Source organism: Ornithorhynchus anatinus, chromosome 11, assembly GCF_004115215.2.
Source record: "Ornithorhynchus anatinus isolate Pmale09 chromosome 11, mOrnAna1.pri.v4, whole genome shotgun sequence".
NCBI classification, from domain to species: Eukaryota; Metazoa; Chordata; class Mammalia; order Monotremata; family Ornithorhynchidae; genus Ornithorhynchus; species Ornithorhynchus anatinus.
Window position 1 is genome coordinate 2,883,536 of NC_041738.1, and position 27,322 is coordinate 2,910,857.

At 57.4% G+C, this 27,322-nt stretch overlaps 1 protein-coding gene across 4 annotated transcripts in view; it reads right to left on the reverse strand.

Annotated features, from left to right (window-relative positions):
• Positions 1 to 27,322, reverse strand: part of PKNOX2 (PBX/knotted 1 homeobox 2) — a 127,777-nt gene that overhangs the window by 13,271 nt on the left and 87,184 nt on the right. For 3 of the 4 annotated variants that reach the window (XM_029076055.1, XM_029076059.1, XM_029076057.2), the window contains 3 exons: positions 26,745 to 26,884; positions 16,122 to 16,293; positions 8,150 to 8,338 (listed from right to left, as the gene is read on the reverse strand). In XM_029076055.1, the coding sequence (XP_028931888.1) occupies positions 8,150 to 8,338; positions 16,122 to 16,293; positions 26,745 to 26,884 (501 nt within the window). The remainder of the gene's footprint in view (positions 1 to 8,149; positions 8,339 to 16,121; positions 16,294 to 26,744; positions 26,885 to 27,322) is intronic. The other variant, XM_029076062.1, reaches the window with a different exon arrangement.

Here is a 27,322-nt window from a genome sequence, read left to right on the forward strand (position 1 = left end):
GGTGATGTTTGCAGAAGTCTAGTCCGGGCCCAGCCGGGTGGGTTGTTACTGCTGAGACACAAATAGCACAGTTTTTCCCAGCCTCCTTAGCACCTATAATGAGCTGAGAAGCCTGTCTTGCCTCTTCTGAACATTTTTAACTTCACTTCCTGCAGCCAGGAGGCTGGTGGCCGCCCCCTCCCCAGGCTGTAGTCTCAGCCCCCTCTCAGGCTGCTTCCTTTCACGCCTCCCCCAACACCTTGGTTTCCTGAACCCCCAACCCTGGGCTCCTGCTCTCCCTGACCTGTCCCCCTGGGTTTGGTGGGTCTCCTTTGCAGGTGAGGGAGTCAGATCTTGGGACCCGTTTTCTGGGGACTGGGCAGACTGAGTTTTTTTGGATTTTTTTTCAATGGTACTTGTTAAGCATTTACTATGTGCTGGGCACTGTATTAAGCACTGTAGATACAGAATAATCAGGTTAGTCACAGTCCATGTACCACATGGGGCTCAGAGTCTTAATCCCTATTTTACAGATGAGGGAACTGAGGCACAGCGAAGTGAAGTGACTTGCCCAAGGTCACACAGTAGGCAAGTGCAGAGCTGGAATTAGAACCCAGGTCCTCTGACTCCCAGGCCCGGGTTCTTTCCACCAAGCCATGCTACTTGGCTGCTACGAAGCAGCGTGGCTCAGTGGAAAGAGCCTGGGCTTGGGAGTCAGAGATCAAGGGTTCGAATCCCGGCTCTGCCAGTTGTCAGCTGGGTGACTGTGGGCAAGTCACTTCACTTCTCTGTGCCTCAGTTCCCTCATCTGTAAAATGAGGATTAAGACTGCGAGCCTCACGTGGGACAACCTGATGACCGTGTATCTACCCCAGTACTTAGAACAGTGCTCTGCACATAATAAGCGCTTAACAAATACCAATATTATTATTATTATTATTACTTCCCACACTGAGGTCAGTCCTCTTCCCACTCTTCATTTCCCCATCCCTAAGGAGACCCCTTCCCCTTTCCTGAGCTGCAGTCATCGCCCGTCTCCCTTGACACTTTGAGGGGCAGGGCCACATGGCAGGCTGGGGGCAGGACTCCAGCTTGGACTCAGGCTCCTTTCTCCACGTCCTCATCCCTTGGGCCCACAGACTTCTCTCTCCTGTTCTGCTACCTGGAGTTTGGGAACACTACTGGAAGGCCCTGCCTCCCCACTAGAGACCCGGCACAGACCATCCAACACCCCCGACTCTCTCCTCTCCTATCCTATCCTGATTCTCCCCCAGTGACCCAGCACGGACCATCCGATTCCTCTTAGTCTCCCCTCTCCATCCCTGCCTCTCCCCAAGTGACCCAGCACAGACCATCCAACGCCCCCGACTCTCCCCTGTGCATCCCTGACTCTCCTCCAGTGACCCAGCCCGGATCATCCAACACCCCAACTCTCCCCTCTCCATCCTTGATTCTCCCCCAGCGAGTCGGCACAGACCATCCAACACCTCTGACTCTCCCTCCCTATCCCAACTCGGACCATCCCACGACTCTGACCCGCCCACTAATAATAACCCATTCTAGACCCGTCACCCCCAAATCTTTTCAAATCCTTTTGGAGCCTAGAGGGACCGTTGAATAGAGGTAGCCGAGGGACATACAAGCAACAGGCTTCAAGGCCCTGAGGGGGTGAAACACCGAAAACCTTCCAGCTGGCCGCTGAGACCAGAGCAAATGGGAATGATCTGAAGCAGCAGCAAGAGCGATTTAGATTAGACACAGCAGAGAACTTTCAGTGAGACTAGTCTGACCCCAGAAAAGTGCCTGGAACTTAGGGGACCACTCTCATCTCAAAATCTTTAAAGCCACGGGGAAGGCTCCTCTGCCTGGGATGGTTTGGGCTGTAGAGTCTGGCTTGGAGGTAGGGAATTGGACCAGGTGGCCTGGAGGATTTCTGGGATTTCTGAATCCCAGCCCTGGGACGAGCAGGCTCGGGGAGGGGGCTGCCCTGGCCCGGACTTAGGCTTCGACCACTAGATGTCTCTGAAGATCCAGCCGGCAGCCCTCTCCCTCCACCCCCTAACCTCCAGCCCTCTCTCTCCTCCCCTGTCCCTCTCCCTCTCCTTCCACCCCACCAACCCTCTCCCTTCCCAGAACCGGCGGCTGCCCCCAGCTGCTGGGATCCAGCCTGGGCTAGGGACAGCAGCCCCCTTTGGCCTGGGGGGTGAGGGGAAGAGGGGGGAGTGTGTGTGTGTGTGTGCGCGTGTTGGGATACTGCCCCAACTCCGGGGCCTGCTGCTGCGGGGGGCCTCAGGCCATGTCCCCAGCCGCCCCCAGCACCAAGTGCCAGGAAACCAATCTCTCTGCTCTGCCCCTCCCTTGCCAAGATGGGGGGGAGCCCGGGGATAAGCCGCAGCTGCTCTTGCTAAGGAACGCTGCTCCCCTCCGCTCGGGTTTCACCTCCTCCAGGCTTCACGCAGGCTCTCCGGTTGGGGTCGGTGGTGGGGGAGAGAGGGAACGAGAGCTGGGGACCTGGGTCAGGTGGGGGACTGGCTGCCACGCAGCTGCCCTACCTTCCAGGAGAGCGATCTGACTGACCCCTGCCTGGCCTCTGCCCCCCGACTCGGTTGGCTGGCATCTCCCCTTCCTGCATCCTCCTCGCCCCGTCAGCCCATCGGCCACCCCAGCCTGGGGGGGGCCACAGGGGGAACCACAGCGAGCGGCGGAAGAGGGGGACTCTCATCTTTCCTTCCTTCCAGTCCCCAAGGAGAGGGAAGGTGGACAAGAGAAGGAGTCTCTCTGGGCAATGGGGCAGAAAGAGAGGTCAGGGCGGCTGGCCTCTGCCGGTCAACCCACCACGGGCAGGAAGGCCGGAGCGCACCTGCAGACCAGTGGCCAGTGGAGGCATGGAGTGGTCAGAAGAACGGCGGCTCAGAGGACTTGCTGGGGGTGGATCCGGACTGTGGGGGCGGGGGAGGCAGAAGGCAAGCAGAGGATCAGCCTCAATGTCACAAGAAGCAGCGAGGCCTTGTGGAAAGAGCACGGGCCTGAGAGTCAGAGGACCTGGGTTCTAATCCCAGCTCTGCCATAAGACCTGGGGCAAGTCACTTCACTTCTCTGTGCCTCAGTTCCCTCATCTGTAAAATGGGGATTGAATGGTAGCCCCATATGGGACATATTTTGGGTCCAATCTGATAGCTTGTATCTACCCCAGTGCTTAATACAGTGCCTGGCACGTAGTAAGTGCGTAACAAATACCATAAAAAAAGCATCAGCTGCCTGCCCTGCCCTTCCCACCCACTGCCCCTTCTGACTTCAGCGGCCTCAGCCCCCTGGACTGGATAACTCTGGGAGAGAGCCGGGTGGAGCCCCGTCCACCCTGGAGCCTGGCAGGGTGGGCGGATAGACTGGAATGATCGCAGTGACTTCCTCGCTTTCTGTCCCCTACTCCCACCCTTGCCCCCACCCCCTCGTCCTGAGCCACCTTTTCCGCCTTCTCTTTAACCAAGTCCTGCTGCCTTTTCTGTCCCAAGGTCCAGACCCCTCTTGCCTCAATGCCCCCCCACCCAAGTCCTGCTCCCCTTCCCCCGCTTATCCCCCGCTCAAGTTCTCAGTGGGCCCTCAGCGACGCTACCACCATCTCTGACCTTTCAGAACCATGCCCCCTCCGGCTCGGGCTGAACTGCCCCGGCCTGTGCTCTCTCTCCTGCCCGCCTCCTTCTCTCCAGGCGGTCAGGATGTCTTGCCCTCGGCTGTGTCTCATTCCTGAAACAACCTGGTCCAAGCCGCCCCCGTCCTCTCCCTTACACGGAGCCTCCCCAGATTACCTTGTTGAAGGTAAATCTCCTCGAAGAGGCCTTCCCTGACGAAGCCCTCATTTCCTTCTCTCCTTCTCCCTTTTGCATCGGTCTTGCACTTGGATCTGCTCCCTTTACTCATCTCCTCCCTTTACTCATCCCTCCCTCACCCCCACAGCACTTATGTACATACCCATCATTTATTCATACTAATATCCATCTCCCCCTCTAGACTATAAGCACGTCGTGGGAAGAGAACGTGCCTACCATCTCTGTTCTACTCTACTCTCCCAAGTACTTAATACAGTGCTCTCAATAAATATGATTGATTGACCGGTTAGGCGAGCGGGAATCGGGCACCGCATCAGGTGGGTGTGGGAAGCTCCATCACTCGGTGGGTTGACGATGAGGATGAGCCCCCACTGAGGAGGGTGGGAGTCGCCCTCCCCTCCCTGGGCCTGGGATGCCGGCACCTCAATCGCCGGGCTTCCAAAGGCTGGTTAGCAGACCAAATCCTAGAAGAGAGCTTGGTCCAGTCAAACACTTAGTATAGAACATTTCGCCCTGGGGGTCCCAATAAATAGCGTTATCACTACTGGCAGGGAGCCAGCTCTCCTGCAGTGTGTGAGGAGTTGGGGACCTGGACCTTAGAGAGGGGTGCTTGCTGCAGGATGCCCCTCCGGAGAGGGAGGGAGGGAGGTTCCCAGGGTCTGCAGAGTCTGAAAGGGCACGAGCTGCTTCTCACCAGCTCGTGAAAGTCTGGCACTCTGGGGGTCCCTGGGTACATGGGCACTGGCTCAGAATGGAGGGCACCACAGAGGCACGGTTTGCTCTTGTAAGAGGAATCCAGGGGCTAGGAGAGGCTGGAGGCTGGATGGCATGGTCCCGGAGCCCTTCCCCTGGCAAGAGTTGGTCCTGAGAAGCACCCTTGGAGCTGAGATGGCTCTTGCTCCTCTACTCGGGCGTTGCGGGAGAGTGGAGGGAAGGAGACTGTGGTTTTGGTCTCAGTTTTCAACCAGAATCTTCTCCCGCGGTTTGCAGCCCTGCTTTGAGCCAGGCCTGGGGGAGACCCATGAGGCAGTAGTTTGACCTGGGCAGGCGGGCAGTTGGACAGCTGGCTTATGAAGCCTGTGGTTTTGGGTTTCAGGGAGCTGCGGGTGGGGGATGGCGGGCAGGCAGGGAGTGGGGCTCTATTCTGGTATTCTGGACCGGGAGAATTAACTCTGAACCTGGATGAGTTTCACACTTGGAGTTTTTGATTTTTACACGACCTGTCCCTCCCCAAGTTCCCAACACTCCAAAACCCTTCTGGATATCCCCTGGGACTCCTGGAAATGGCTCAGTTTGACTTTGGCTCTTCCCAGGGCAGGCCCACCCCCCAATTCCACCCTCCCCAGCCCAATGCCATGCAGGGCCCCTCGGGGTGCCTCTGCCTTGAAAACTCCCGTCGGGCATAGGGGAGAGGCAGAAGAGCAGGGGTTGCCCACGCCTCCCCCAAGACCTGCTCTCTGACTCTCCGCCCACTCCAACCTTGCTTGCCCCTTCCCCAGCTGCCTGCTTAACCCCCCCAACCCACCGGCTGCCCTGCTCCACCTGCCTCCCCACTCCTCCACCGGCTATTTATCCTCCCTCCCATCCAGGCACCCCCTTTTCCCTCCCCCTCCTCCACCCCGCATCTCTCCCTCTCTGGGGCAGTGGGATGGGGTTAGACTGGCCAGGATTTGGAGGGGGGAACACCTGCCCACGGGATGAAGCTAAAACTCCCCCCCACACCTCTAAGACTGTATGACCCAGTTAGAAAGGTCCATTTCCCTCTGAATGGGGAGTGGTGGGGGCGCTGAATGCCTGGAGGTGAAACATCCCAGCTCCCTGCCCCTGGGGCCTCCGAAACGGAGGGGGAGGGGTAGGAGCGGGAGAGGGAGGTACTGGGTCTAGCTCCCACTTCCCCTGAGAGACGCCTAGTTGACTCCTCACAGCTGCTAGCATCAGGGGGCGGGAGAACTGGGACACTCGGCCCAAGTTGGGAGAAGGAAAGGCCTAGGATGGCAAGCATTCTCTCCCACGGCCAAAGGGGAGGGATCTCTGGGGTTCTGCCCACCGGGGCCACTCCCCCCCATCCCATCCCTTCAACTTCAAAGGTCCTCCTCCTCCTCTTCTCCCTGTCCTGGGGCAGGCCGGGGTCTTGTTTACTGGAGGCTGCAGCCGGCAGCTGACCGAGGGCCCCGACTCCCGCCCCCCTCTCCCCACCTCCGCCCCCCGCCGTGGGAATTCTGCAGGGGAAAAGGCCCAGGAGGGGGGCGGGGAGAGCTGGGGAGGGATTCTCCATGGGCCTGATTATTTCCAAAGCCTGGTGCTAATTTTCTGATATGATCCACACATCTTTGTGAGGCACTAAATCCTCATTACTTTTCCTGACCGATGCATTCTAATTAGATCAACACTTAAAAAAAAATTCACAATAGCCACAGGATGGCTTTCCATCTCATTAACTCCTCACTTATTATTTTCATGAAAATTACTGATAAAACTGTGCATCTCCATTTGGTGGGCCTGTAGCCTCCCCGGCTCCTATCTCGCATCTCTCCCGTCACCCGGGCTGCGAGCCGTTACCATGGAGACCCACAATAATAGAAACTAATAAATTACAAACGAGATGCTCGTTGAGCAATTATTGTCCTCTTTTATGCAAGTTTCTTGCTAATTTTGATCATAAGGGAAAGTACAATAAGGCTCTAAAGGAATGAGTCTATTTCAAGAGAATATTAGCAAACAGAAGCCGGTGGCTTCCTCAGATCACTGATAAAGTGATTTGCTTATTTCGGGCGATCTAAAGCGGAAATAAACTTCTTCTCTCCCCCCTGTACCGGCCCCAGCGCGGACGCCCCCCCGGTCGCCCAGTCTGCTCTCTCCATCTCCCCCCTCCCCGAGGCTCCCAGCTGGGAATGGGTAGGAGTTGGGGACGGCTGGCAAGCCGGCCTGTTGGTGCTCGGCAAACATTCATGACGTGGTTGCCATGGGAACGCAGGTCTGGAGTTCTCCCCCCCCACCCCATTTCCCCTGCCTCCAACGACCCGACCAAAACAATGGGGCTGATACAGACTGTCCAGGCGGGAAGACAGCAGGGCAAGCCCCCAGAACCTCAGAACCCCGGCCACTCTCAGAACCCCCCACCCCCTGCACTCTGGCTGCCCTCAGTCCTTCCAAGGCCCCTCACAGAATCTCCCCTTCCCCAGTTTCCCTTAGAAGTCCCCCCCCCCCCCAGCTTCTCTCAGAACATCCTAATCCTGGCTAGTTAGTTTAGGCCCGTTGGCTGCCTTATGATTGATTGATATCTGTCTCCCTGCCCCTAGACTGTGAGCTCGTTGTAGGCAGGGATTGTCACTCTTTATTGTTGTATTGTACTTTCCCAAGCGCTTAGTACAGTGCTCTGCAAACGGTAAGCACTTAATAAATACAACTGAACGAATAAATGAATGAAAGAATGCCCTCAGAGCCCCTTGGCCGCCCTCAGACGCCCCAGCCACCCTCAGAATGCCCCCACCCCAGCTGCCCTCAGAACCACCAGCAAGCCTCACAAACCCCCAGTCTAGCTCCCCTCAGATCCCTCAGAGGTCCTCAGAACCTCCCACCCCACCTGACCTCAGACCCCTCGGCTGCCCTCAGACCCCCCAGCTGCCCTCAGAAGCTCCCACCCCGACTGACCTCTGCCCCACCAGCCGCCTTCAGACCCCCGGCCGCCTTCAGAACCCCCAATTCCAGATGATTTCAGCCCGGCCGGCTGCCCTCAGACCCCTCGGCTGCCCTCAGAACCTCCCACCCTGGCTGACCTCGGCCCCACCGGCCACCCTCAGAGCCCTCAGCCCCACCAGCTGCCCTCGAATCCACCGGCCGCCCTCGACTGCCCTCAGATCGCCACCAGCTGCGCTCGAATCCACCGGCCACCCTCGGCTGCCCTCAGATCGTCACGGTCACCTTCAGCAGCACTCAGAACCTCCTTCCCCACAACTGCCCTCAGCCGTCCCCCCCAGTCCCCATTCAGTTCCTCTGGGCTCTCCCTTCCCTCTCCCTCCTCCTAGGCCAGGAAACCCATCCCCAGGTGGAATGGAAGAAGTCACTCCTCTTTCCACTCAAGCCTCACTGCTAGGCCAGTTGGGAGTGTCCCTCTCCGGAAGGGCTGGATCTCTCTCTGGCCCAGGGCCCGGGATCCCCATAGCCAGACAGGGCAGGGAGACCACAGCCGGCAGGGGTCCGCCCCTCTCCCAACTCCAGCCCCTTCCCCTTCTCTCCCAACTCCCTTCTCCACTGTCTTATAGGAGTGGGTTGCCATTGCACCCTGGACTCTGCCGACCAACCGGGACCTCGATCCTGGACTCGGGGGTGTCGCAGGCTGTTACCTGGGGGTGCAGGTTGATGGAGGGCTGGTTGGGGGAGTAGGGACCGCCGAGGTCATTCCTGAGCAGGTTGTCGCTGTGCATCTTGGTCTTGAGGCAGGTGATGTAACGGTTGCAAAAGTCCTTACAGAGCTCATTTACCTTCTCCAGCTCCAGCAAGTGGATCCTCAAGACCTGGATGGCCTTTACCATCTATGGGGGACAGAAAGATGGATGGGTGGCCTGGCAGTTAGCGCCACCGACCCCAAAGAGAGCCCAGACTCACCCTTCCCTGCACCCTGGCCCAGGCTACCGGCTCTCTTGACCCAGGTTCCCAGGGGTGGGTCCGCTAGACCAAAACCAGTGGGGAAGAGTTTCCACTAGGTGCCAGGCACTGCGCTAGGTGCTGGGGTGGATACAGGAATACCAGACCAGACACAGTACCTGTCCCACATGGGCCTCCCAGTGTAACAGTTTTGGTATTTGTTAAGCATTTACCATATGCCAAGCACTGTACTAAGCACTGGAGTAGATGCAGGATAATCAGGTCCTTCATGGGGCTCACAGAGTAAGTAGGAGGGAGAACAGATACTGAATCCCCATTTTGCAGATGAGGTAACTGAGGCACAGAAAAGTGAAGTGACTTGCCCAAGGTCACAAAGCAGGTATGTGGCAGAATCAGCATTAGAAGCTTGGACTTCTGATTCCCAAGCCCAAGCTCTTTCCACTAGGCCACGCTGCTTCCTAGTCTAAGGGGGGAAGGAGACCCCTGGCCCCCAAACTGTGAGCTCGTTGCGGGCCGGGACTGTGACTGTTTATTGTTATAATGGACTCTCCCAAGCGCTTAGTATAGTGCTGTGCATATAGTATGCGCTCAATAAATACGACTGAATGAATGAATCTTATTCCCATTTCACAGTTGGGGACACCGAAGTCCCGAGAGGGCGAGTGACTTGTTCGAGGCCCTACAGCAGGCCAGGGGCAGAGCCGATACCCATGAACCCCCATCTCACTCTCTCCACGGGGTCCTACTACCTCCCATTCTCCCGGGAGATTCAGACAAACCCAGCCCTTTTGACATTCAACAAGGTGCCAAACGAGTGGAGAGGGTGAGAGGGGTGGGGGAAGAGGGTGGAGCCTAGGGAAAAGAAACAATTCGGAGGGAGATGAGGGACTAAGATTTTTACAGCAAAGCGTCCCAATTTTGGAAAGAGATTTTTGAACCCAGGATCCGTATCTCCCCCTAACTCCTCTCTCCTCCCACCACTCCTTGCCAATGGATCTCACCTCCTTTCTCTCCTACATCCCAGCCCGCACACTCCGCTCCTCTGGTGCTAACCCTCTCACTGTGCCTCGATCTCGCCCATCTCACCGCTGACCCCTGGCCCAAGTCCTGCCTCTGGCCTAGAACACCCTCGCTCCTGAAATCCACCAATCGCTCTTCCCCCTTCAAAGCCCTCCTGAAGGCCCACCTCCTCCAAGAGGCCTTCTCAGACTAAGCCACCTTTTCCTCGCTTCCCCTCCCTTCTGCTTCACCTTGACTCGCTCCCTTTGCTCTCCCCGCCAGGTTCCAAAGCCCTTAAGTATATACCTATAATTGTATTTATTTATATTGATGCCTATTTAATTGTTTTGATGTCTCCCACCCCCCCCCCACACACACACTGCCGGGCCACTGCCCCATAGTGTAATCCCATTTGAGCAGAGATTGTCTCTCTTTATTGCTGCATTGTACTTTTCAAGGGCTTAGTATAGTTCTCTGCGTACAGTAAGTACTCAATAAATATGACTGACTGACTGACTGAATGAATGAATCTCCTCAGTCTGCCGGGCTTCCCTCATCTCCACCTAATAATGTTGGTATTTGTTAAGCGCTTACTATGTGCCGAGCACTGTTCTAAGTGCTAGCTGACCCCTCCCCTCTCTCAAAGACCCCTCCTCAAAGAAGCTCTCACCTGACCTGAAGTCTAGAAGTGGGGGCCCTAAATATGAGGTGTTTCAATTTATGGGCCCCTTGGCTTCCTCCCTGGTTCTTTGTCCACACAGAGAGCTCGAGGCTTGGAGGGGTTGGGGGAAGAGGTCCCCGCTTTGGAGGAGCCTAGGAGGGAGCCTTCGTGGCCCGGTAAGGACCTCTCTGCAGGGATCTGGCTGAGGTCTGGGGATTTCTCGGGGATGGAGGGCATGGAGGCAGCCACAGTGGCTCCACAGTCTCGGTGGATATGCAGCCTCAGTTTTCCTCTTGGCTGATACTGGAGAAACGACCACAGACCGCTCAGGGGACAGTAGAGGGGCACCTCTGCACTTAGGTATCTATCTGATAGACTATTGTTTCTTCCAGCCTGAATAATATCACAGTGTCTCTCTTTCCCACAAGAGTACCAGCTCCTTGAGAGGAGGGATGATGTCTAGTAACTCTGGTGTATTCTCCCAAGTGCTGAACGCAGTGCCTTGCACATAGGAGGTGCTTAATAAATACCCCCGATTGATCGATTTTCTTTCTCCAAAAATGTCCGGGGTTTGAGGCATGTGAGGTCACCTGAGGGAGGAGCAGAGCCACCCACCTAGGGTAGTGAGAGGGAACCCACGGTTAGTAGACAGGAAAGACGGGTGACCACAGCCTTCACTGCTCTCCCTGGCTCTTCCTCCAGATGTGGACAGTAGGGAGCTAGGAGGGAAGGGAGGGCAGGGGGGGTTGGATGGAGGACAGAGGGACGGGCCAACCAGTACCGTGCTGGTGGAGAGCCTGAGGTTACATTTGGGAAGCAGCATGGCATTGGGGATAGAGCATGGGTTTGGGAATCAGAAGCTCGTGTGTTCTAATCCCTGCTCCACCAGTTGCCTGCTCTGTGACCTTGGGCAAGTCACTTCACTTCTCTGTGCCTCAGTTCCCTCATCTGTAAAAGGGGGATTAAGACTGTGAGCCCTATGTGGGACAGGGACTGAGTCCAACTTGATCTGCTTGTATCCACTCCAGTGCTTACAATAGTGCCTGGCACACAGTACGCACTTAAAGAAGACCAAAATTATTATTATTATTTGGCCTGTATGAACACTCTCCCCCTCCCCCTGCCCCTGAGAGAATTCTTAAGCAAATTAGAGGTGAGGGCAACTTCTGCCCAGTGACCCTCGGCTCAACCCCTCCAAGTGGCCCCCTGGCAGTTTTCTTTGGAGGGCAGAGTCTCCCACCCCCTTCCAGCTTCCCCCCACCCTGCACCCGTGCCTTGCTAGGGTCAGAATGGCATCACAGCCCCAGCCCCGAACTCAGATGGCCAAAGATCAGACCCGGCTAGTGCGGACCAGGCTGGGCTCAGCAAAGCCATAGGTCTTCCCATCCAGGAAAGGAGTGGGGGTGGGGTGATTTCCATGCCCTTGGGCTTTAATGAATCTCATGCAGAGCATATGTAAATGAACCTGGGCTATTTATGGAACCGGGAGTGTGGCCCCTGCTTCCCCCAGGAGGTTCTGCTGGTGTGTCTTTCTCCCCAGTTGCAGCCGACTGCCTGGGCAGGAAGGGCAGCCCCTACACTAAGAGGGCTAAAGGTCTGGGCGTCCCTGGCTGGCATCCCAGCCGACCCCCAGGGTGACTGGGCCAGGGAGCCCAGGGAGCTAGCCCTGCGGGTCCCTGGGGGCCTGGAGCCCACAGGCCTCTTCCCCCTCCTCATTCCGAAAACCCCCGTTCTGAAACCCAGCTCCGGGCCTTGGCGGCTGGGATCCAGCCCCCAGCCCACTGGGGTCTCATTAAAACGTGCCCCATAAATGTTAAAAAATTTACACATAAAAAAATTCCATGCATGAAACCCAGACCGTACATTTTACGGCTCCGGCCTGAGCTCTTGCATAATATATAAAGCCCGGGCCCTGCGCTGGGGGCCCGTAAATCAGGCTGTTGGAAACAAAAAGTCTGTACCTTTCAAAGGGGTTTTTCAACTTGCAAATTTTACAAACTTTACCAAGTGTCCGTCAGCAGCTGGGGTTGAGGAGGGAGTGGGGTTGGGGCTGGAGCCTCCTGGCGTCCCCTCACCACCTCCTGTGGATTCCTCTTAGGCCTGGGGCACGCCAGCTGGGGGGCGTGGGGAGGGGATCCACTGGGAAGTGGATAGAGCAAACCCATCTTGGGCCCTGGGTGGTGATTTAGGAAAGAGAGAAGGAGGAGGAGGGAGAGGAAGAGGAGAAGAAGGAGGAGGAGAAGGGTGAGGAGGAGGAGGAGGCAGGAGAGGAGGGATAATTTGGGGGTGGAGTCAGAAGACATTTGTTACTGAGTCTCTAAGAGGATGCAGCCTCTGGTCCCTGGTAGGGCCATGGGAAGAGGTGCCAGACAAGGCTGGCTCCCTGCCTCTCTGCTCTCGGAAAGTGACTGTTGGTCTGGTTTTCTGCTGGTCCATTCCCAGTCCCTATTCCCTGTCCCTGTTCCTTGTTCCCCCTGGGACTACAGGGCGGGGAGTTGGAACGGGGGTGTGTCTCAACTGTATATATCTTCATCACCCTATTTATTTTATTTAATGAGATGTACATCACCCTGATTCTATTTATTTGCTATTGTTTTAATGAGATGTTCTTCCCCTTGACTCTATTTATTGCCATGTTCTTGTCTGTCTCCCCAGATTAGACTGTAAACCCGTCAAAGGGCAGGACTGTCTCTATCTGTTACCGATTTGTACATTCCAAGCGCTTAGTACAGTGCTCTGCACATAGTAAGCGGTCAATAAATACTATTGAATGAATGAATGAACAAAGAAGTGCTGGGCATATATGAGTGCCATCAGTGGTCCCTCTCCCAGCTTCCCAGAAGCCTTCACTCCCGGGGGCAGTTCGGGAGGCTCGATGAAGCCGGGCGACAAGGCTGGAGCCGAAGGCACATTCAAACCAGCAACGAGAGCACCGAGATGTGGGCATCTCTGCCCGGTGGCTGGGATCAGCGCAGTGAGCGGCAGGATAAAGTTTTCTGGCCCTGGGCGGCCCCCAGACTCCCCTGGTTCTCAAAGTCAGCATTCAAGGGCAAAGGCAAGGCGACCCGCCACAGATACAGCAAAAATAAATCTCTCAATTAGCTCAGATCATTTACTTGGGGGTCTCTCATTTTATGTCCCTGCTCAGCTGTGCCGTATATCTGTCCGGATAAAGAGTTACAGTCCGCCGGGCTACGTGTGCAGGGTGGTAAAAAACACAGATGCCAAATTAACTGACTGTGGCGTTCGGCAGCTGATTGAGCTGATAACGACACGATCTGACCTTTTTCTAATTTCTAATTATGTGCATCTCGCCAGTGCCGATTCCATCATTCGCGCTCCGATGATGGTTCCCAGCTCTGCCCTCCTCCTACCCCTGGGGCCGGCTGCAGGGGCGGTGTCCAGCTTCCAAAGAGCCCTCTCCTCCCCAAACACCATGCCGATCCGAGAACACACAAGCCCTTCTGGACTACCTGAGCCTCTTCCATGGGCCAGGGGAGGAACTCAAGCAATAAACTCCTTTCCATTCAGGTCTAATCACCCATAAGACTGTAAGCTCCCCAAGGGCAGGGACTACTTTTCTTACTCCTAATGGATATCCCCATGTGCATAATAATAATAATAATAATGATAACTGTGGTACTTGTTAAGCGCTTACTATGTGCCAGACACTGTACTATGCGCTGGCGTAGGGTAGAAACAAGCAAATCGGGTTGGTCACATTCCCTGTCCCACTTGGGACTCATAGTCTCAATCCCCATTTTACAGATGATGATGGAATTTCTTAAGAGCTTACTATGTGCCAAGCACTGTTCAAAGGCACAGAGAAGCTAAATGACGTGCTCAAGGTCACATAGCAGACAAGTGGCAGAGCTGGAATTAGAACCCATGACCTCCTGACTCCCAGGCCCATGCTGCTTAACCTCTCTGGGCCTCATTGTCTTCACCTGTAAAATGAGATCCTTGCTCTCCCTCTTGGACTGTGAGCTCCGTGTGGGACAGGGACCGTGCCTGATCTGTCTTATTTCTACCTCAGTCCTTAGCACAGTGCTTGGCATCCCAAGAGCATAGTTCAGTGCTCTGCACACAGTAAGCACTCAATAAACACGATCAAATGAATGAATGAATATATATGGTAAGCACTTAGTAAATACTGTAATAATTATTCAGCTTGGGAATGCTAAGGGGTGGGGGGGTGGTACCGCGTTTAAACGGACCCATAGGTCACTAGAATAAAAACTGGGGTGCTGCATGGTCTGTCCTTAAATGTAAGGGTGGGTGACCAGCACCCAGCCCCTTCCAGTGGCCTGACAAAGTAGACTGGCCAGCTGGATGGACGTGGGTCTGGTGCTGAGGGGTCACGGGACCTGAGCCGGTGGGAGGCTGGCTCTCTGCACTGGAACCAGAAAGTCAGGGACTGTGGTTTGACCCCGAGGTCGGACGCCAGCCTGAGGGAGACTGGGGCTCCTCAGTTGCCCCAGGGGCCACCCCGTCTTCCACCCCACACATCTCCATCTTGTACCCTGGGATGACAAGTGGTCAGCCCCATGGCCCAACTGGGGTTAGCCAGCTCATCCTCTCCACTCCCCATCACAGACGGCCTCTCAGAGGGGAAAAGAAAGAGTCACTGAATCCCTGCGCTAGATGGGTCTTGAATGGACCATTAAAGTCAACTAGTCCCTTCCTCTGCCTCTAGACCAAATCCCAGACACACATATCTAATAATACTAACTGTGGTGTTTGTTAAGTGTTTACTATGTGCCAAGCGCTGCATTAAACCCTGGGATAGATACAAGATAATCAGGTCCCACTAAGGGCTCACAGTCTAAGTAGGAAGAATAGGTAGGAAGAACAGAACAAGAACCCCCATTTTCCAGACGAGATAACTGAGGCACAGAGGAGTTGTCCGAGGTCACTGAGCAGACAAGTGGCAAAGCCGGGATTACAACCCAGATCCTCTGATTCCCAGACACGCACTCCTTTACCCAAGGTCTCGCTGCTTCTCTAGACTATAAGCCCCTTGCGGGAGGGCAACGTGTCAACCACTCTGTTATACTGTACTCTTCCAAGCACTTAGTACAGTTCGCTGCACACAGAAGTGCTCAATAAAACCACTGATTGATCATATCACTTATATATTTTTAATCCTCGTTTCAACACTTAGATACCTATGTTTATTCTCATTTTGCTTTTCGTTAGTATGGTCAGTTAGCAGCATGGTGTACCGGATAGAGCAGGGGCCTGGAAGTCAGAAGGTCATGGGTTCTAATCCTGGTTCTGCCACTTGTCTGCTGTGTGACCTTGGGTAAGTCCCTTCATTTTTCTGGGCCTCAGTTTCCTCATCTGGAAAATGGGGATTGAGACTGGGAGCCCCACGGTGACAGTGACTGTGTCCAACCCAATTTGCTTGTATCCACCCCAGAGCTTAGTATAGTCCCTGGCATACAGTAAGTGCTTAACAAATACTATAATTATTATTATTATTTCATCCCACCATAGTGAACTACCTGTTTCTTTCCCCCCTTCCAATCATTCGTAAACAACCTCTATCTGCCGGTCTCGCCCATTAGACTGGAAGTTCCTTGAAGGCAGGGAATGGAGGTCTTGATGCTGCTGCGCTCTCCCAAGTGCTTAGTTCAGTGCTTTGCCCTCAATGAGTGCTCAACAAATGCCACTGGCCGGTTGGCTAGGTCAGAAAGTATCATCAGCCTGCCGGATCTTCTGAGCCCCTTCTTTCCCGGCCCCCCAGCCACGCCTGCCTCCCCATGCCACCCCCTCGTCTCTGTGGCCTGCTCTCTCAGGGGGTTCAGTGGACTGTAGAGGAGGGGTCTGTCTAGGGGGAAGGGCAGGGTGACAAGGGTGAGCAGAGTGGGGAGTGAGCTGGGGGGAAGCAGTAGGGCTGGGAGGACTGGAGGGACATGGTGGGGAGGAGGTAAGCAGGGCAGGAAGTGGGCTGGAGGAAGGGGCAGCATTGAGGGGCGATTAAGGCAGGGGGCCAGGGCCGGAGGAGCAGGGAGGAGAATGGCCAGCAGGGAGAGGCCGGGCTTTACCAGGTTGTCCAGTTCTGGGTCATCGCTGAAGAAGGGTTTGTGCTCCTGCTCCTGCTGACGGACAAAATTCTCGATGTCGACGTCGAAGCTGGCGGAGGTGATGCACTCGGAGCCCTGGGTGGCCTGCTCGCACTTCTCAAACAGCAGCGTGAGGAGCGGGAAGAGCGGGTGCCTGCGGGGACGGCAGACGTGCCCGCGTCAGGGGGCCGGCGCGGGGGGGCTCCCCGGGCCGGACGTGGCCTCCTCAGCGCGGAGAGCGCACGCGTGTGTGTGTCCCAGTCAGGGACCCCGAGGAGTCCGACTAGCGGGCCGATGGGCCGGAGGAAGGCGACGATGCCTCGGAACTTTGTCCTGGGGCCCTGCCAGCTGGTGGCAAGACAGGAAGTAGGAGCTGCAGCCTGGGGTCCCCAGCTTCACGCCCCTCCTCCCCACAGCAGACCCAATTCAGGTCCTCGTTCCCTGGGTGTGGCTGGCGGGCCAGGGTCGGGAGGTGCAGAAAATGAAGAAGAGTGAGATGGGGTGGTCTGCCCCCTGCTTCGACGCCCACTTCCATCGCTCCCCAGCTTCCCAGTGGCCCACAGACTGGAGCATCTTGGGCAGGCACACACACACACACACAGAAACACACACACCCCTAACACAAATGCATACCCCCACACGCCCCCTCCCTACCCAGTGTAGGTCAGCCTTTACCTGCACCTGGGTGGCTTTTACAGGCCGGCTGGTCGGTTGCCTGAGGACCTATTCCTCCAATCACAGGAAATGACAGCAGCAGGAGTTCCAAATCGGGGGTCTTGTGGTGTGTCCCAGCTTCTGGCCAGGGTGTGTGTGTGTGTGGTGGGGGCGCAAGCACATGTGGGCCTGCTGTTCAGGGTGGGTGTGTCTGAAGGCTTACAGGCTGGTGTCTACAACCCTCCTCCGTGTGTACGTGCGCGTGTGGATGTGTGGGTCCATATGGGTGTCTAAGTAATGTGTCTATGTGCGTCTGACACGTTGGAAACTTCCTTCACCGCCGCCCTTCTCTCCCTACCCCCTCACCTTCCCTGGGGCCGTGAGACTCCGCAAAGCCCAACCCGGCCTCCTCCTCTGGTTTCCTCCTAGCTGGTCAGCAGCCCGGCCGACCACTGCAGCTCCCGCTCATTTTTCTCCTTTCCTCTGCGGTTAATCTTCTCCTTGGGGAGGGGCCTGGCGAGGAGGGACGGAGGAGGGAGGGGGCCGCAGCCCAGGAACCCGGTGGAAGCTAGAGAAGCCGACCGAGCCTAGTGCCCCTTAGCATCTGACTTGGAGTCTGAGGATGACAGGCGAGGTGGGGTTGTGGGGGGTGGGTGCAGGCAAGGCAGCAGACAGAGACACCAGACCGGGATGCAGGCAGGGGAGCAGGGTAGGAGGGCACAGGGCATGGAACAGGCTCTCGGGCCGGTCAGCTGCGGGGGTGCAGGGGTGGCCTGAATGCCAGCTCCTTTCGATGACCATGGGGCTAGAGCATGTCTGGGTCCCCCCCACCTCCCCAGGAAGATGGCAGCAGGTGGGACTCCCAGAGGACCTGGCGAGGGAGCAAGGACCGGGGCGGGATGGTGGGAAACAAGTCATCAGCTGGACCCTCACTGACCGCCCCCACCCCCCGGGAGCCAAGCCAGAGGGAAGACTGGGTGAAGGGGTTAAACTCCAGCCTCAGGCTTCATTTGCAGCCCTCATACCGCAGCATATTAGGACCTAATCTAGCCTGATCCCACTTTAATGCGAGCTCTCCCAGCCGGTCTTGGGCCCCAGCAGAATACCAAAGGCAGCCGTTTGGGGGGAGTGGAGGTAGGGGGAGGGGAAAGAGCGGCCAAGGGGCCGGCCCGGGGCCGCAGCGCAGTGGCGTAGCCGGGGGACATGAAAGGCAAATTCCAGGAGGCGTTATGAGTTATTGCGCCTTATGAACCTTCCTGCTCTCAACAGCTGCCTGCTGCCATTTAAACAGCCACTAGATCAATTAGGAATGAAAGGCACAAATCGACTCTGTACAAGGGCACTAAATTACCAGGAACTAATAACCCGAGGCAGGCGGGTGGGCAGGCGGCCGGGCAGACAGACAGAGCCCCCTTACCACGCTGCTCTTCCTGCGGAGGAGAGGGTTAAAAGGAGCCGGGGATGGGGAAGGGGGAGGCCGTGGAAGGGGAGCCAGTGGGGAGCTCAAGGGGTGGGGGAGACGATGGAGGAAAAACCCACTCCCCACTGTACTGCCTGCAGACCCTGCAGGTCACCCCTTTTCCCAGAGGAGCTGGGTGGAAAGATCTGACCACCAATCCCCCCGGTCCCCCAGCCTCCTCGCCTAACTGCCTCCACGTGAGCTGTGTGAGCTAGGGGACGGAGGCCCGGTAGGGGACAGGCAGGAGAGCGGAGCCCCGGACTGACCTCAAGGAAGGGAAGTGTTCAGGCTGGGAGGAGGGCAGGTGCCAGGATCTTCCATGAATCTCATCTCTCCACCCCAGCCGGGGCATGGAGGGCATGGGTTGGGGCAGGCTGAGAGTCCCAACCCTCCTGGCCCAGTCCCACATGGGAGCCCCGGGCATTCCAGAGACTGGGCTGGTGTCTCTGGGCCAGCCAGGCTGCAGGGGTGAAGGCAGAGGGGAACCGGGGCACTTAAGAAATAGGCTTTTTCCAGGATGGCCTGCAGGTGAGCCTTGGACCATCTGGGGACAGAGGCCTTGGGGTGGTCTCCGTGTTGGGGTGTGGGCGGGGGGGCTCTGGCCCAGCCTGGCTTTGCCCCCACCTTCTCCCCTGGCAGATGCAGCTGATCCGCTGTTCCCTGCTGGAGGTTTTGGGACCTAGGGAACATCGCGGTTTGGGTCTCTCCCTAGGGAACAGTCCCCACCCTCCTGCCCACCTTCTTGCTGTCATAGCCCCCCAAGCTCAATCTTTCAATCGATCAATCAGTGGTATTTATTGAGCACTTACTGTGTGCAGATCACCGCGCCAGGCAAGGAATGGGTAGACCCGACCTGGGCAGGTAGACACCGGGACTTCCGGTTGCCTGGTTTCCAGCCCAAAGGATCTACCAGGGCTCACTGACCCTCCCCTTCTGCCCCAGAAAACACCCCCAAATCCACAGGGCCTCGGAGCTGGGACACAGGAGGAGCAGACAGAGAGGATAGAGGTCACTGTGGCCTAGCGGAAAGAGAAGCAGCGAGCCTAGGAGTCAGAGGAGCTGGGTTCTAATCCTGGCTCCACCACTTGTCTGCATGTGGGACCTTGGGTAAGTGACTTAACTTCTCTGTACCTTCAGTTCCCTCATCTGTAAGATGGGGATCAAGACTGTGAGTCCCATGTGGGACAGGGACTCTGTCCAACCCGATTATCTTGCATTTATCTCAGTAATTAGTACAGTACCTGGTACACAGTAAGCGCTTAACAAATACCATTTAAAAAAATGCCAATTCAGTTAGGTTTCCCCCTGATTCTTTCAAGACCCCCCTACAAGAGCTCCCTTTAGTATGCCCATGTGCCTTTTGACAACAGAGCCAATTAACCACTGAATGGCTAAGCACTTTAGAACATTGCTCTACACCTAGTAATCCCTCAATAAATACCACTGATTGATTAACTGATTGATTAATACACGGGACACTCAGGGTCTCTGATTCTGAGGGGGGTGATTTTTCCAGTCCCGACTTTGTCCCTTAACAACCCCTGCCCCCAGGGAGAGGGAAAGTCCAGTAGCACCCCCACCTCCCCAACTAACCCTGCCCTCCCTCTACCGTGGCTCCTCTGGCCATCGCAGCTGCAGAGGGAGGCCCCCACTCTGTTTCCAATGTGTTGTGTGACCTTGGGCAAGTCACTTTACCTCTCTGAACCCCAATTGCCCATCTGCAGATAGAGTCAAGGGACTCCACCGTCTTCCCCTCGATGGGGGGTCGTAAGGAGCCGGCTGGCCCTGTCTGGGTGACAAGAGGCCCCTGTGGGAAGAGAGGCCACCCACTGGCTGCACATCATTCGGTCCGGGGGGGGGGAGGTGCTGTGAAGGTTTGACCTCCCCTGTGCTTGGCCAAGCTCTCCCCCTCCTATTCTTCCTCCTTTCCTCCCCCCCAGCCACCACCACCTCTCGCTCTTAAGCCGCTCGAAATTCGGAGGAAAGAAATTCGGAGGAAATAAATCTCGCTGCACTAATTCAGCGAGAGCTTGATCCTCGTCAGTGCAGAACAAATAAAAGGGCTGAACTGGCATGACATTTACTGCAGAAGAGAGGTCGTTTTCGGCGACTAATAAAAAGGATTTGACACCGGCTAATAAAGAGAAATGAATTCCTCTAATGGCCTAATTTAGCACATTCAGCACTGTGCTGCCGGGAGGGAGTGGGAGGGGAGAGGGAGAGGAGCGGGAGAGTGAGGGTGGACAGGGAGAGAGAAAGACACAAGGAGGAGAGAGAGCTGGCAGCCCCACCACCGTTGGAGAGGGGGACGCAGTGATTTCCAACACCATTTTCCCTTTCCCTTTTCCTCTCCCCCCACCACCTAGCTTCCCTGCTCTCCCCTTCCTCCATTCCCACCTCATCAGCTCCCCCCACCACGGTGGCTCTCTCCCTTCCACTCTCCCCACCTCTGCTTCTCCAGTCTTCCACTCCCCCAGACACCCCATCATGGGCTTTCCCCCAACTCTGCCGTTCTGCCCCCCAGTTCCGTTCCCCTGACCCACCAGCCCCCAACGGGAGCGTCTGCCTCGACCAACCGGAGACCGGGGTGCAGAGGATCTCCTTGTTAACGATCCCGAGAATAAAGGGCCCTTCTCACGGGGAGAAATGCAGACTTGTGCAGGCTTAAGGAGGTGATTACACCGGATGTGTTGATTTCTCTAGGGGTTTAAGCCGTCATTTGGTTTAATTACATCTGACATTTCTTCCTTCATACTTTTACCATCTGCAAAGACGCTGCAGCCTGGACGGCAGGGCCGGAGTCCCAGCAGGGCAGGCAGGGGCCATCGGGTGGGGCCACCTGGCAGGCAGGGCCACCGGGCAGGGGCTGAAGCCACCGGGCTGGACAGCAATCCTGATTGGGCCTGGATTAGGGCCGGACCTGGGCCAGACCAAGAAAGCAGCAGGGAATGGGAGGAAATCTGCTCTCCGGGACACTGGGCAAGGGTCTTTCCCTCTCTGGTGCCGTCTTCCTCTCTCCCCACCTCTCCTGCCCCCCCAGATTCACTCCACCTGGAGCCTCAGACTGCCGGGTCCTCCAGAAGACATCCTGTCTCTCCCCCCGCCTTCATACAGAATGCCCCTTCCCCCCATCCGAACAGAAAAGGGTCTGTCCTCTTTCCTAGACTTTCCAGGAAAGAGAGACCCCCCAACCTCCCTGAGGAATTCTGGGGGCCAGCAAGCTCTTTCTAACCTGCATCCCTTCTGCTGCAGTTTTAAGTGACTTTCCCCTTTCTGTTGTAATCTTGCTTAGTGGGGAGCCCAGGGAGGGGGAGTGGACAATGTCCTCAGGTCCAAAGTGCAGCAAAATGGCAGGGTCTGCCCCTGCCAGGAGGCCTTCGGTCCGGTGGAGACACAGGGTGGGAGCTGGCTGTGGGACGGCGGGGATGGAGGGAGGGTGTCAACTGGAGTGAGAAGAAAGTCTGGCTACTGCTATCCAGCTTGTGCTAAGGAGACGGAAATCAGCTGCTGCCGCCTTAGTTCCTTAACCCCATTCACCCCAACTTTGCCCCCTCCCTGCCTGCTCTCCACCCCCAAGACAGTCTGAGCCCTATAGAATGGCAACACGGGAGAGAAAACGATGTCTGCCCCGGCATCCCAGACAGAGCCAGACACCCGATCGAGTCAGAGAACCCACTCAGGAGAGATGGGTGGAGGTGATGGTGGGGTGGGTCGGGGGAGAGACAGAAAGGCAAAGAGTGAGAAGGAGCCAGAGAGAAAGACAACCAGAGGGAGCTAGAGGGAAAGGAGTGAGACTGAGATGCTGAGAGACAGAGTGAGGTAGAGAAAAGAAGAAAGAAGGGAAAGAGACTGACAGAGAGAGAGAAGGGGGAAAGAAGACAAGAGACAGACACGTAAAAGAAGGGAGGGAGAAGAGAGAGAGAAGGCAGAGCCCCGGAGAACCTCGGAGAGGGAGGGAGAGAGAGGCAGGGGAAGAGGAGAGACAGAAAAGGATGGAGGGTGATGGAGGGCGAGGGATAGCGGCCCCACGGGGGAGCCATTAGCCACGAGCTCTTTCTGGGCAATAAACCCCGGGATTCAGAGCGGCGGTGGTGGCAGAGGCGGCGCTGCTCGTGTTCCCGGACGCTCCGAGCTGCACAGTCAGCACCGGTGGGCGCCCTTGGCCGGGACGGCTGACCTCGATCCCCGTCCGGCTGATGGGCTGCAGCCGCCTCCGTCCCCCACAGACGCATACGTGCACGTGTGTCCGCTGGATTTTACCCAGGTCTGGCACGCCAAGGACATCGGGGGGATCTTTGGCCAAGCTGGGAGGAGGGCTCCCCAGGTTTTCTGGACTCTGACACTCCGCTGTTCCATCTAGAGGGGCATCGGTTGAGGTGCCCCCTCCCCCATTTCCTTGGATCGGTCCCCAGCTGATCCCGTTCCAGCACCCGAGTTGACCCCCCCCACTGACCCTGTTGACCCCCAAACAGCAGCTTTACTCTCACAACTGGAAACTCAAGGGAATAGGGCCCCTGGCCCCCAGTGGGGTCGATGCAAATGTCCTCCACTGACCCGTAAAACAGCACTTGCCGGATTTTATACAGCGCTTTGTTTCCCAAAGTACGTTCACATCGTTATTTCATTTATTCCACATAACATCACTGGGAGGTGGGACCATGGCAGGCATTATTATCCCCCTTTGACAGATGAGGAAACCGAGGTCCGGAAAGGTTAAGTGGCTTGCCCAAGTTCACTCAGCGGGCCCGGGGCAGCGCTGAGACCAGAACCCAGCTATGCGAGGGGAAGAGACTGAAAAAGAACTCAGGAATCCTGTCCTCTATAGCGGGGTCCTCATAGGCGAGGAAAGTTTTGGGGGTGCTGAGACCCAGAGCGCGACCTTGGGAGGACTGGAGCAGCCACCTCAGTGCACCCCGGAGTCCGGGTTTCCTGCTGTAGCTGTTGACAGCTGAGCCCCAAGCCGGGACGGTCTGGCCCTGCTGCCAGCCCTGACCTGCAGTGTGAGACTGCCTCCCAGAACCCCAGTGCCCAGTGGTCATCCCCCCCATTTCCCCATACCCACGGCAACACTTCCAGTCCTCTCCAACTCCCCAGACACAGTGCCTCCCAGATACTTGACTGGGACTCTCGTTCTCGGGCCGCTCCTTCCTCTCCCTGCTACTCTCACCCACCTGGGGCTCCCCCTCCACCCCCTCCTCACCCATCCTGGGCTTCCCCCATCACGGTGCCTTCACCGGAGAGTCTTGGCTCTCTGTCTCCGGTCCCCTCAGTGCTCTCCTTGTTCAATCCTGGGACTGTCCGGCACCTCTAAGTTACAGGTTGAGCGGACGCATACTTCATTTCCTGGCTCCTTCCAGCTGCAGCCGCCGCAATCCCTTGGATTCCCTCCAGCTCTGCCCCCCCTTTTGTTGCCCCCAGAAGACCCCCGGTCCATAGGGGCAGCTGTTGATCCCCCGCCCGCAGGGCCCCCCGCAACAGGACCGACTCCCAAAGGTATCTCTCCAATGACAGAGCGATGGGGTGGTCCTCTCCGCTCCCGTGGGTGCCCCCGGGAGTGTGTGTCTGGCTGTGTAGACATCAGGGGCAGCCCAGAAGGGAGCGCGATGTCCCGGAAGGAGCCGGCCCTGCCACGTCCTCCTCCGGATGGGGCAGGGGTGGCCCTCCCCGTGTCCCCGGTCTGGCCGGCCGGCACTTTCCTTCGGGCCCCAGCTCCAACACCTTCCGATGAATAATGCCAGAGCTGAGGCTGGGGGTAGCAGTGTGAAGCCGCACGCAAGCCACCCTCATGTTCCCAGTCCCTCCTCTGCCCACGCCCTGGGACCAAAGTGCTGGGAAAGAGCAAATCTTCAGCTGCTTCGCTACCCACCGCCCCGCCACCAGGCAAGCACAAGAGCCGGGGTCAGACCGGTCCCATCGGTTTGGGTCGGGGACCGGCACCAGGCCGAACTTCGGCTCCCGTCGGTCCCTCCCCGGGCGGTTCCTCCCACAGCGCTCTTCCGTGGCCAACCCCACTCTGCCTATGGGAGCAACTCCCCCTCTCCCCCAGACGATTTTCCCACAGGGGCCATACCCCCTCCGGTTTCCCAGCAGCAGTAATAATTTTTACTGAACTCCAACTGAGGATGGTGTGTCTTACTGAACGACGGAGAAGTCCAAGACAAAGAAGTGAGCGTTCCCTGCTCATAGGGAGCTTCTGCTCCACCTCAGGGGACGGGGAGCACGTTCCGGCCTCCTCCGGGCTGCCCGATACCCTCTTTTTTCTCACTTCCCTCTTTCTCAGACCAGGCAGAGATGGCCCCACCCCTGGCCAGGGGTTTGGAACCCAGGGCTGGAAGCTGAGGCTACAGAGACAGCTGGAAGGGGTGACCTGGAAAGCCACCGAAGCTGGCCAGGCTTCTGTTTGCACCCCGTGGGCGGTTGCGGGGCGGGCACAGCCCCTCCTCATCAGCTCTCATGTCCCCAGCCGGCCCGCACCCCCAACCCAGCCCTGCTGCCCACCGGCCCGGTGGCTGTCCAGCTACCGGAAGCAATGACCAGCCACTTGGGGAATCGCCGGCCCTCGGGGGAGCGCCCTGACGGATCAGCTCGGCTTCCCCTGCCGTCACCTATCGGAGCCCAGAGGTCCCCTCGCTCACTGCCACCGAGTTGATTAGCTCCTCCGTTCTCCGGTCGGATCCAATTAGAGCCAACACCTCCCCTCCCACCCCCTTTCCTGCCGCATCTGAGGGGAGCGATACATTTCATTAGCACAACGAAGCCTCCTGGCATCACACACCACCCCCCACCCCCCCTCAGCACCCCCACCCTCTGTGAGCTGCTCACAAGACACACTGCGTGCAGACGGGCTCTGCCCATCTACCACCCACCCCTCTCCCCCCAACCGCTTTTCACCGTCTCCTCTCTGGCCCCCCTGCCACTCCGCAGCCCGCTGCTCCCTGGCTCTTCCCTGGATGGCCCTATGCATATCTGAAAGGATGAGGTTCCACTGCTCCAGCCCCCTCCCCGCCTCAGGGGGCTGGAGTGGAGGGGGGGAAGGAGCCACCACGTGTCTGGCCGGGGTCCAGGGTGAACCAGGGCCCACTGGGCTCCTGTTGAATTTATTGGCCTGAAATGCCAACTCCCCGGTGTGGGCTGGGGTCTAGCCACTGGCCAGAGGCAGGAAAATCTAATTAAAATCGCTGGGTCTCAAGCCGGCTCTTCTCCTTCCCCTTTGCCCCCCACAATTCCTCAGCTCAGTGCGGGCAGAGATACGGAGGCCGGGGGAGTGGAAAGGGCAGTGACGGGTGGGAGGGCACAGAGGGCCTGGCCACTGAGAGAGGAGATGGTGCCAGGGGCCAGGCATGGGCCTGCGCTCTTTGGGCAAAGCAGCAGCAGTCACCGCCCTCCAGGCCCGCTTGTTTCTGTGGAGTTGGGTTCGGATGGAAAGCACTTGTTGCTGACCTGTGGGGGGAGGGGCCACTCGCCCCGATTTCAGGAAACCAGGGAGGGCAGCTGGTTTTCCAAGGGAGCCGAAATAGCCACAGCGATCCCAGCAGCAGTCACCTCCACCTCCCTGCTCCCCTCTCCCCGGCCTTCTCGGCTTTCCCTTCCTCCCGTCTTGTCTTCATTCACTTTCTCCCACATCGCCCCCTGACCCCCCCGCCCTCATCTTTCCCTCTCGCCTCTTCTGCTTCCCTTTCCTTCCTTCTCCTTCCCTTCTCCCCTTCCTTCCTCTCTCCTACCTTCTCCACTTCCCCTTCTTTCCCCTTATCCTCCTCTTCCCCGCCTTCTCTCTCTTCCTCCTCCTCCTCTTCTTCCTCCTCCCATTCCCCTTACTGTGGAACCGCTGATCTGCTCCCCTGGTTCTCTTTTGGGTCTGGCCACACTATTGACATCAGGCCCTGCACGCTACCATGCATAGGGACCCGCTCAAAGAAAGGCACACTCCTCACAGACACATGCACCCTCTCCGTGCAGACCCAGGGAGACACACGCACACTCCCCACTCAGTTACACCCAAATACCGCCTGCCCGCACTCTCTCCCCGAGACACGCACATACAGATATGCACCCCTCACCATGTACAGCCAGTCGCTTCCAATCGCACACCCAGGCCCGTGGGACATTGACCAGCTCCCTGGAGACACCAACAAGCCCCCAATATGACACGGGAAATGTGATGGGAAATCTGCGGGCAGCTTCACACTGCCCCCATCATTAAACCCTCCGGATAATCTGCTCTCGGCCTGGGGGGAGGGGAGGGAGCCAGAGGGTTGGACCGAGTTCTGCTCCCCCGACCCCAAATGGGGGTCGGGGGAAGGGAAAGCTGGGGCGGAGAGGGGCTCTTCTGCCCTCACCCTGCCCTGATTGGATCAGAAAGCCCAGTCTGCCACCCTGGGGCACCTCCCCAACTGGCCTTGGGGCCCGGGGAGGCCTGACTCTCTCTCTCTCTCTCCCTGTCTCTCATTTCTGTCTGTCTCTGCGTGTCCTGGCTGCGTGTCCAGGCCTCCTACCTGTACACGGCCCGCTTATCGGCCTCCAGCTGGGCCTGTGGGTCGATGGGGGCGCTGGGCACGGGGGTGCTGGCGGCAGCCGAGGGCGCGGAGATGTGCCCGGCCGGGGCCTTGCTGGGTGGCTGGGGGGTCGCCGTCATCTGCGGAGAGAAGACAGGGATGGGAGGGCGGGGGCCGATGTAGCGTGGGTCCGGCCAGAATCCGTATCCGGGCCCAGCCACACCCGTGCTGTGTGTGTGCGTGGGTGTCTGTGTGTGTCTTTGTGGGTGTGCATCTGTGCACATCCTCTAGGCAGCAAGTTTGTTTTGGGTAGGGAGCGAGTCTGCTAGAGAAGCAGCGTGGCTCAGTGGAAAGAGCACGGACTTTGGAGTCAGAGGTCATGGGTTCGAATTCTGGCTCTGCCACTTGTCAGCTGTGTGACTTTGGGCAAGTCACTTAACTCTCGGTGCCTCAGTTACCTCATCTGTAAAATGGGGATTAAGACTGTGAGCCCCAAGTGGGACAACCTGATTCCCCTGTGTCTACCCCAGAGCTTAGAACAGTGCTCGGCACATAGTAAGCGCTTAACAAATACCAAC